The 11,558-nt window shown below is 41.6% G+C and overlaps 1 protein-coding gene across 9 annotated transcripts in view; it reads right to left on the reverse strand.

Moving 5' to 3' along the window:
• The window catches only part of RERE (arginine-glutamic acid dipeptide repeats), a 243,916-nt gene that overhangs the window by 23,027 nt on the left and 209,331 nt on the right, over positions 1 to 11,558 (reverse strand). For all 9 annotated transcript variants that reach the window (XM_075191667.1, XM_075191668.1, XM_075191666.1 and 6 more), the window contains one exon: positions 10,056 to 10,136. In XM_075191667.1, coding sequence (XP_075047768.1) covers positions 10,056 to 10,136 — 81 coding nt within the window. The remainder of the gene's footprint in view (positions 1 to 10,055; positions 10,137 to 11,558) is intronic.

An 11,558-nucleotide genomic window follows, 5' to 3' on the forward strand; every position in this document is an offset into this window, starting at 1 on the left:
CTGCACACTTACAGCACATATATCAGCAGTATACTGTACTGTTACGGAAGGAAAGCCCTCAGATGTTACCCGCTGTTACACAGAAGAAGTGGAACATGAGCTGTGTGTGCATCAAACCCTAAACACCTTATCCCAAGACTGTGTGATACCTGCTGCAGACTACACAGGGAGGTGCCAGACCAGGCTGCTTATCACAAGTATCACACCTAGAGTACATAGTACAGAAATCCCTGTGTTGTACCAGGCTTCACAAAAAAAGAAAGCAAACAGAGAGGGGAGGCTGGCAACAGTTTCACATTTCCTTAAAGAACCAGTGGTAGCAAAATAAAACACAACACAATAAGACTGCCTCCATAAAACCATTTTTGTCACAGACAATAGGCATTAATAGTGCTACATTTATCCTAATCTTTGTTTAAGACTTAACGTGACTCATGTTCTGTGAGTACAGCAGGACAGACAGCTCCACTCTTCGGGTTAAATCGTCACCTATCAAGTCTTTCACCAGTGAAGGCTGTAATGTCCATCTTACGCTATACTCAGGTCTTGCTCACACAGAACAGTTTATTAAGCGTGTCAATGTCAATCTATCATAATTGTCAGTTGGACATCTAATCCCCACCTTCAATAGGCATGGGAATGCCAGAACTGGACCATGGAGCAATGGAAGAAGCTGGCGTGGTCTGATAAATCATGTTTTCTGCTGGAAAACCTTGGGTCCTGGCATTCATGTGGATGTTACTTACCACCTACCTAAACATTGTTGCAGACCAAGTACACCTCTTCATGGCAACGTTATTCTCTGATGGCAGTGGCGTCCTTCAGAAGGATAATTCACCCTGCCACACTGCAAAAAATGCTCAGGAATGGTTTGAGGAACATGACAAAGAGTTCAAGGTGTTAACTTGGCCTCCAAATTCCCCAGATCTCAATCTGATCGAGCATCTGTGGGATGTGCTGGAAAAACAAGTCCGACCATGGAGGCCCCACCTCGCAACTTACAGGACTTAGAGGATCTGCTGCTAATGTCTTGGTGCCAGATACCAGAGGAGACCTTCAGAGGTTTTGTGGAGTCAGAGCAGTTCTGGTGGCACGAGGGTTCCTGCACAATATTAGGCAGTCTAGGTGGTTTTCATGTTGTGGATGTTCGTTCCATATATATATATATTTTCATATATAACAAATCTAAAATTATTTTTACTCAGTTTAATTTGGTATACAACAAGAAACAAAATAACAGTACATCTATATACCCTACAAATTTGGAGAGGTGCACAGTGCCCAGCTTCCCTTCCCTTACACCTGTTACCACCAGTCATTCCACGACAGTACACACAAGCTGTTCTACAAAGCACTGTAATAGATGTACAAGCCTGCAGGATTTACAAACACACACAACCCTGATCCCCTGCTGTTCAGTACTCTGATGAAATATTCATATGGGGCCGTCACGCTCTCAATCCTGGAAGCAGCTCTGTTAATTAATCACAAATCACCTCCTGGCAGTGACAGGAACCTCAGTCCTTCAAGGCCCTTTATCCCTTGCTCATAGGATCACCTTCTGGTGCAATTTACCTTCAAGCGGATTTGAAAGGAAATAAATAATGGCAGCAATATGCCGATATGTATGTTTGTCATAAGCCAGGCATCTCTGCCCGACACTAATCCCTCTTCAACCAGTAAACCCTATGAAAGAGAATGTTACAGAATAATGGTAATTTATGCAGTTTCAAGATCTTCACTCACGACTATCATTTTATAACGTATTTAACACTAATACTTTAATTGTATACAGGGCCCTATTATAACGGGAAAGGTTCTGCAAGTCATGTGGTCAACACAGCAGTAAAAACAGCTTATAAATACAAACGTCACAGACCAGCATTACAGGACAACTAGACTCGTCAAACATGATGGTCAACTGAGCACAGGCCCTGTATTACTGTGGACTATACATCTTTCTAAAAACCAGAAGAACAGTGGCAGGCAGTATATGTAAACTCTTTTCGTATGTCCAAATGCTTAAATCACACTGAAATGTTTATCAAATTGGTGAATAGACTATCTCACTCTCTCTAGCATCCACAGAATGTGGCCATCTCACTTAAAACTATGTTGGAGACAATGCTCGATGGTAGGGGATTTGCTTCATATTTTCTGGGCAAGTCCAGTTTTACATTCATTTTAGGTTCAGGTATTTGACCTGGCTAATAAGGTTACCGGCCTATCTTTCTCCCCGGCTCCTGAAATTGCCCTTCTTCAATTCTATCAACCTCAAGCCCTGAAACAGGCCCGATATGTTGTTAACCATATACTTATTGCTGCTAGGGCCTCCATAGCTCAGGCATGGAAGGCTCCGCTCCCCCCCACCTTAACAAAGGTAATGGCCAAAGTCCAGTTTGCTTTCGAGATGGAATCCCTGGGTGCTCCCTACTCTACGAATCCATCCTCTCCATGGTTGAAATAGTTTGATTGGCATATTTATGTGACAGAAGGTGGAGGTGCTCCAGAAGCAAATCTTTCACTCTCTCCAACTGATAATTGTGTCCATATTACATCAACTGGGTCCCCGCATCCCGTCCAGGTAGTGTCCACAAGTTCCCAGGTCGAGATGGGAGTCTCAGCTTTAAAAACAAAACAAAAAAAAAACTCCATTGTGGCTCGCATGTTGTATGTAAATTTCTTTCTATTGTATTGGTGTGTTCATACCTCCCCCCCCCTCTTTTTACTTTCTGTACCCCCATTTACTTGACAAAACTCAATAAAAATGATATGAATGATAAAAATAAACCAGTTCATCTCTGTTTCAATGGCATGGACAGCCTCCATGCATACCTCCACTGAGGCAAATGAGAATATGGTAGACATTAATAGAAATACAGACCTGCTTCCTGCATACATAAATCTATGCTCATGTGACAATATTATGCAAGCGTGATTCCCTCCTTTGGAGCTATAGATGCTACACAGCCTACTGAACTGAATCTTCTCCAGGTATCATGCTAGACATGATAATGGTGGAATGGCGGTACTCCAGAGGGGACATCACCTTTGAAATGTACTCTATACACAGGGGAAATAGTTATTTTTTGGTGCTGAACCAATATTCACCAAGTGCCTCATTGGATGTCTCGAGCTCCCTGTGCAATGATTGGCTCTCCTCTTATGAATACTGGTACAGACCAAAGCATGATTCCCTCCCTATGTGCATTCGATGAATGGACTATTAGGAAACACACAAGGACTGTGTAAAGATATAGAGGTTGTATGTAAATGCTGTGGATATAAAAACCGAGCTGACAATAGCAGCAGCGAAGCTGCTTAGAGATGACTGGGAGGCTGCAGTGAATGATGTGAGACATTTTGTACAGCAGCACCAGGGCACAACATCTGCTACAAGGTTGCGTGGAAAACATTTCTATCAGCTCAGCCGTCATGTCTGGAAAATAACAAAGCCTAAAGGGATGATTGCTATTAAAGTTCCAGCCAGCCGTGGACAATCCAGGAGGCACATGAAGACACCAGAGCGAGGGGGCTGCTATTTTGGCATTCTCCTTGTAGCCTGCTCTATTAATAAAAGCAGGCGGAGTAGGAATGAAACACACATGGGAGCGAAGGTCTTGGCACGTATTATATTCCTCCAATTCCCCTCTGTCCGGGAAAACAGAGGATGACAGTATCTGCAGAAGCAGTCTGATTCCAAAGCCTTAAATGAGCCGGAGACAAGTACTTCTCATGGGGGTGCTAGCAGCCAAAGTTTCTATCGCTCGTTTATAACCCTTTCAGTGATTGCAGAGTACGCTCCTGGTGATACTGATCCGGTAAGGGCTTAAACGTAAAGGTGAAGTTATGTAGCAATCAATTCCCAAAGATGGATCAGACTTGCTCGAACGGGTCAACTGCCCTCCCCTGTATGCCAATACCCAACAAAACTACAGACGTAATCTGCTTACCTAGATTAGAAAATAACCTGTATGAGCGGACGTCACGTGTTTCAAAATATGCCAAGTAGGAATTTGCTAGAACCTCGGCTAATGTTAGAATCGCAATTAAACCGAAGTCAGACTGTAATTGTAGGTATAAAGCACAGCATTATCCAGATTAGACATTCAGCAGACACGGACAACGCTCAGTAGATCCAGGGCAGCATCCTGATGTCGGGTAATGAAAGACAATTATTTCGGTGAGAGCCAAGCACAACCAGGCAAACAAATTGGTGATTAACAACTTGGGCTGAAGGCCAAGAGTGAATAAGTTCTAAGAGTGAAGAAACGCTGAAGTAGATTATGTCTGAATGACCATATAATAGTTAAGGTCAGATGATGTTTACATATCAGCTTAAGCTTTATACTAAAAAAAAAAATGTTTTTGAACACGATTACTCATTGTATGCGGGGGGAAAGAACTACTTCAAAAAGAAACCAGACTGAGGCCTCTCTACTATGTACAACCAGTATAAGTGAAAGTGTCTGAGTGTTCATTTCTCTCAGTGCTGTTACTTCCTTATTACTTGGCTATTTTCACAGCTGTTTTACTGAAAACACATGTCTGTCCAAGAAACGGCCACAAATATGCAATATACATACATATGCTAGCAGTGGTGGACAAGACCAACCACAATACTCATGCCATAAGCCCCACTGCACATATTTATATTCAGGCATATTTCTTAGACCTTTATTTAGGTGTACAGTTTCATCACAAAAAAACCATATGCCCCTCACCCCAAGCATTGTAATATTTGCAGTAAGCCTCACATGACATATTGTACAACAAATACACATCTTCTAACATGACACTTCGGCCCACACGCCCCTGGTTACCTGCTAAGAGCTGCAGCATGTAACAGTGAGGAGAGAGTGTCTGCACTGCACAGAGGTCTGTATGGAAACTCCTGTCAAAAAAAGCTCCTTTAAGATGTCTGAGATTATAGGTCATCTAAGGTTGGTCACAAAAAGTGCATCATCATCCAATTGGCCCCATATTGCACAGTGTGTTCCCAGAATAAAAACTGTGCAATGCACAAAAATATATATTGATTGGATGAATATCAAGTTTGAAAATTTATCTGGAAAGTGGTGGCTATCGGACTATTTGTGCCGACATCTTTCAACCTAGCTCACAGGCCCCCCATTGGATCCAGAGGTGGTCAGACCTCTTAGACCAAGTGCCAAAGGGTCAGATCTCATCCAATCTGGCCACCGGCAAGCGTGCAATGTGATCCTGAGCTTAACTCATTGTTCTCTTAGCAAGCACTACAGAATATGTCCCTAAAAGCTACCTGCTGTGTCCTTGATTAAACAAGTGTGGAGCACACCGCAAAACAAGTCGGATGTGTGAACTTCATGCAGAGGTGAGTCTGGCTAAAATATTCCTCCATCATTTTAATAGGAGCAACCAACATGAAGAGGAGACTGAACGCAGTTAAACACAATTTTAAAAAAACAACAATACAATGCAGTCTAGGCATATTTCTAAAGAAAAATGTTGTCCGGTGCTCAGAAACATAAAACATATAAAAATCACTTGGGGGAATTTAATTCCCCCCGAAGTAACGCAGCCTAAAAACTATTACCGTTATTGCGGTAATATTAACCCAGGTTTCTGCTGCTGCGAGAAAAAATCCGGCGTTGAAACTACCGTAATAACGGTAATAGTGTGCAGGCCGCGTTATTTTTTACAGTAACGCGGCCAAATGAATTCCCCCCACTGTGTCAGCATATACATAAAGGAGAATGTTGTGCACAATATAGCGATATTGGGGTTAAGCTCACCTACCAGTGTCAAGGCATCTCCTGTAGGCGAGTCCCTAAGCTAGTGATACAACTTTATATTCAGGGTGTTACATTTAAAACCTTCCCCTGAATCTCCATACCTGCAGCACCTGGAAGGAGTGGTCCACTCCCAAAAAACAAACAAGAAAATAGTGAAAGATAAAAAGGCGCGCTTCTTAAAATTAATAAAATTTGTTCTAGTGAACAAAATCATTTGAAACGGCAACCTGGGACAAATAGGACCACTAGCTGTTTGTTTCTGAGCGCTGGACATTTTTCTTTTATTTGCACTTGCACATTGGTCTTATTTGTCCTTGGCTGCCGTCTCAAATGATTTTGTTCACTTGTACACATTTCATTATTTTAAAGAAGAGCTCCTTTTTCTCTTTCACTATATTTCTAAAGAAGCTGGGTTAAATAAAAATGAACATTTTAGTATTTGTATTCCCTAGTTTTTAAAAGTCACCCTTCTCTGCTGCCTCGCAATGTCTTTGGAAGGACAGCTTGCATTAGATTAGCTAATAAACCGCACATTTTTTGGCTAATGAAAAACATCTTGTTTTGTGATATCTTTGGCGTGTGGTTAGAGAGAAACCGGCTGCACAGCACATATTTCCAATGCGTTATATACTGGATCTCACCAGTACAGGTCATTCTTTCTGCAGACGTATCACACATGACAAATTCATCCAACACTGCACTTTTTTAAAGGAAAGGATGAGAGGTCTCATGTAAAATTAGACATCTCAGGCCCATTCCAACATGAAGTAGAGATTCATGGGAAATTGTGTTAACAGGCAGAATATAGTATATAGAGGAATCTGCAATATCTGTCATGTTACCATGAGGACTAGCCACTTGCTGACGCAACCAATTTATATATAGCCAAGATCTGATCCTGCATGGCTATTGGACACATACACACTAGGCACTAATTATACTGCATGTTTATACCATGCACTGAAACCAAACATCACCTGTGCTTTGCAGAAACCAGAACATGCCCTACTATCCCCTTGGGGCAATTGTTCTCGCTGCCATTTACATCAATGCCCCTGTCCCCTTGACATTTATCAAATATCTATAACAGTTGTCGTATGCTGCCTTTCTGCTGCAAGAATAAAAAGAGCAATCTGCACAGTCGAAGTCTCCATGGTGCAGCCTGCTGTGTTTCCAACATGCTCTTATAACATCCCTGCTCTAATTTATGTGAAAGCGGCCGTAAATCAGAATATGTAAATGGTGCAGCCACAAAATTTCTGCTGAATGCTCAACTATGCGAGTGAAGGAGGAGCTGGGATGTAGCTGTTGTGCTGGCAAAACTCTGCACCCAAATTAACGTAAAATCAGAAAGTTTCCCTGGCACTGCATTGTGAGGACACACAGATATGGAGAAGTAAAGTTTCCCTGGCACTGCATTGTGAGGACACACAGATATGGAGAAGTAAAGTTTCCCTGGCACTGCATTGTGAGGACACACAGATATGGAGAAGTGTAGCAAAGATTAAAAAACAAACCGTAAAACTGATACATACGGGTGCTTTATCTATGTGTCACTATAAACTCTAACAATTTTTGTATGCACTACAAGCGGTGCAGACTCTCATCCATAGACTGTCCTGTGTATATAGTGATTACCCTTGCTGACAGAGATCACCAAAAGGGATTAAAAGAACCCTAATTTTCTGCCCGCCCAATATGCATTTAGAAAGCAGCTCATTGCCTTGCACCACTGAGGCCATACAAGTGCCCATGTGTACAATCAATGACTAAGTCGCTCTCCTCTGTACATCAGACTGCAAGCATCTAGAAAAGGCCTGGCCAACTTGCGACTCACCGGGAGTTTGTGAAACTACAAGTCCCAGCATGCCTTGCCAGCCACCTGCTGGCTATCTACTGGCAGAGCATGCTGGGGCTTGTAGTTTTACAATACCTGAATGTCTGATCTAGAAGGACAGTGTCCTGAGCCTAGGAAGGTACATAACTGAGAACAATAAAATTGCTCAACTAAAAAGCCAATACGACATACGGAATGTTAGCGGACATACAACGTCACAGGTCTTCAACCTTTCAAACCATAAGACATTTTACAGAAACTTTTCTGAATGTTACCAAAAGCCCATGGATGGCAGATGAACCGGAGTAGAGTATTTGGTGGCCCTTTACATGCACCTCCAAATAAACATAGTGATGCAAGACAATGGGCAACAATTACACCAGTATAAAAAAAAAAATAAAAAAAAATCAGGAGCAGACCATTCAAAAAAAGTGGGTCAAAATGTATATTAAAATACATATTATAGTTCTTTTGCTGAATGAATAAAAAAAACATTCAGTTCCATTACAGTAAAAAAAAAAAAAACTCTAGAGGTAAATTAGAGAAACAAAAAAGAAAATGTGACCATCAGAGATCGCTCCTTCCACTGAAAAACTCCAGATTCATTATGTTTTCGAAACATCTACCCAAAAGAAGAAGAACAGTACAAAGCCATGGAAAATGGTGATTACTAGCTGAAGTTAAAGAGGTAAAAGATATACAATTATTACTATTACCTCCAATACTACTCAAATACTCATGTTTAAGGAAAAGTTTCTGCTGCCTGCATCTCAATACTGTCATCTTCACGCAGGTCTGAAAGATAACTGGTCTCACAGATCATGCACCTAGGGCAGTGGTTCCTAAATGCGTTCTCACAGGGGTGCTGCGGCGAGGGACGTGGTAAGCAATGCAGGGGACTACTTGGTAACTATTTTGGCTTAGGGGTGCCTTGAAAACATTATGGAGACCCTAAAGGTGCCTCAAACTGAAAAGGTTTGGGATCCACTGACCTATGGCATACAAAGAGAACTACGGGTCTTCCAAAGTGCTCCCAGGATTTTGGTTGTGGTGTAAATCTGGTTCAGACTGTTTCTTAAAGTCTCAAAGATATAATCTCTTTTTTCTAGTTTCCATTCTACTTTTCCCAATTGCCCATTAGGTGTCTTCTACAATGAGAAATCATTCTTCTCTGGAGAAACACATCAAGGCTTCTATCATTACTGTTCTCCATCTACACATCCTCTATTTATCAGCTGAAAAAGCCCTGTGGCTTCAGTTATAACCTCTATATTGCTGATCATTAAATGCATCTCTGTTCTCTCCAGCTAACTCCTTTAACACCCTGTGAACAATGAATCCCTATCCACTATTTTCACTTTGATGTCCCAATGCTTCATAAAACTTATCCCAAATAGATTTGGTATCATTTCACCATAGAATGTTTAATAACAAAGACTTTTTTTAATCTCTCTCTTATTACTGTGCCTTGTACACACCTATCATATCGTTTCTTGACTACTACAGCTCTGTTCACTGGTCATATCCTGCATAGACTATCCCTGCTACAGCCCAATGAGGGCTGCTGCCAGGCTCATTTCCCTCCCCATTCTCTGCTGCCTCATACGGTCATTACATGCACTAACAGTCAAAGAAAATTCAATACTATCCCCCTCTAGCCTGAACTGTAGGAAGCTCTACCTAGGTCTGCCCAGAGCAGCAGATTTACAGAGACAGCATATTGCCCCATGGTAGCAAATCTATAACTTTCACTTCCCACTGTCACTTTGTAACTTAAGGGTGATTTTTTTTATTTTCCTGTAGAACATATTTGATGCACGTGCTAGACCAGGCCTGTCCAACCTGCGGCCCTCCAGGTGTTGTGAAACTACAAGTCCCAGCATGCCCTTCCAGCTATCAACTGGTTGTTTACTGGCAAAGCATGCTGGGGCTTGTAGTTTCAGAACATCTGGAGGGCCGCAGGTTGGACAGGCCTGTGCTAGACGACGAGGGTTAGAGCTACACTCGTCACATGGAGCTGTGGGTTATTGCCCTGTGTCATGTTCTGAGACAATGAGGAATGCACAAAGGTAAAACCTATTGCAATTCAGAGGCACCCACACAATTACCTGTCAGTTAAAGCACTATACATGCTCAGCCCTATTGTTCTATCTTGTATCGGAGTTTCTGATGTCCAACTTCTGTCAGCAACGCCTGGAGAATACAACACTGATGTGGAGTCCCCAGGATCTCTCTCCGTAACAATGGTGGCTAGTAACTCCCAACATACTGTCTCTCAGGGTACAGCAGAAATGTGGTGGAAACCATGTCAGATGATACTACAATTCACACACGATCTCCGGAATGTGGCCAATGCTCCCACAGCTGTGCCCATTTTCAGTTAAAATTAAAAAATTGTTTTTTTATATATCTATATATGAAAAGATCAGAGCTACAAAACTCACCGTCTCTTTGTTAGGAAGCAATTCCTTCCGAATTCTGAAGAAGTTCTTTCCATACTGTCGTAATCCTTTGATAAACCGTTTCTGTATTACGAAGAAGCAAAGCATACATTAAGTACTACTATATATACACATAACAAAACAGGGCAAAAAGAGTGACATACAGGACAACGCCGGCTTATAGGAGACGACAGGGGTGTGACACTCACAGAGAGCAGCATTTGAGGTAGCAAATAAAAAATAAACAGGACAATGCATTTAACAGTAGTTAAATGTAAATCCATTCTTAAAATACCTGTCAATGCCAATATTTGTCCAAGGAATGTGTCTGGTTTTATTGTGTGACCCCAAAAATACATTTTGTAGGGCTTTTGTGGACCCCAGTGACAGTTTTCAGGCTTTTCAAAATGCAGTCCTAGTAGGGGAAGGGTCGCCTGCAGTGACATCACAGTACTGTGTGCAATGATTGTGCCAATAAACCGATACCACTGCAGAAATTCATCCATTAACAGTATCAGCAGCAGTATATGTTACCTGCATCATTATCAGGTTTATAGTGTCATGTAACTACTGTGGCAACCACAGTCACGCACCACATGATGTAGAGAAACTTTCTTTCTGACCTTGCCATGTCCACCCCCAAATCTACAAATAGGGAGGGGGGCATACTGTTACCCGTCAGGAGCCATACAATGCTACAGTTCACATTTACGGAACTCTTCAGAGTTCAACAGAAGTGCTTTGTTTAGCTCTAGTGGAGAACTGAACTCCTGAGCCCTCCTGGGCTGTGAGCTACAATATGATCCGGCTTTTTAATGGAAGGGATGTCCAAAAGTGGACAACACACTTAACCTAATACAAATGAATATGTTAGTACAAGTACAGGATGAAAATGGCACTATTTGAGTTATTGCCTAAATGGGCACAGCCCTGGGAAAGTAAGTGCACTGTCAATAGCTCATGGTCTTAAAAATAGTAAAATACTTGTTTTAGTCAAACTGAAGCCTCTCTGACAACACTTTGATGAAGCCAAATTATTTGCACACAAGAAACAGAGCACCAATTTCAACAGCACAATGCAGTGTTGGGAGCCACAGATATGACCTTAACTTGAACATCTTAATATCTGGTTCCACATCATCTAACGTATTAAGCAATGTGCAGTTGGAACAATAAACATGTTTTTGTTAATTATTTTTACATTGTTTAAAATCTTTCAAGTGTATATGGATTGGGCAAGGAGAATCAAGGTCATTCCAGAGGCTTAAAAAATAATCTACAATTCCAGCTATGGCTCTAAGGTAAAGTTACAACCTTAACATTGCAATATTTACACATCACACAAGTCATAACACATTTCATGCTTTTATATACGGTATAATTCCTCAGTGCTGTCAATCGCTGCTTATATGAAAACATCATTTAAAGTGGTGTCTCACCATTGGAAATAAAAAAACGTTCACACACTTCTAAGACTACTTTAGGGCATTGCATGGCCGTAATGCT

Source organism: Mixophyes fleayi, chromosome 11 (genome assembly GCF_038048845.1).
Source record: "Mixophyes fleayi isolate aMixFle1 chromosome 11, aMixFle1.hap1, whole genome shotgun sequence".
NCBI lineage: Eukaryota > Metazoa > Chordata > Amphibia > Anura > Limnodynastidae > Mixophyes > Mixophyes fleayi.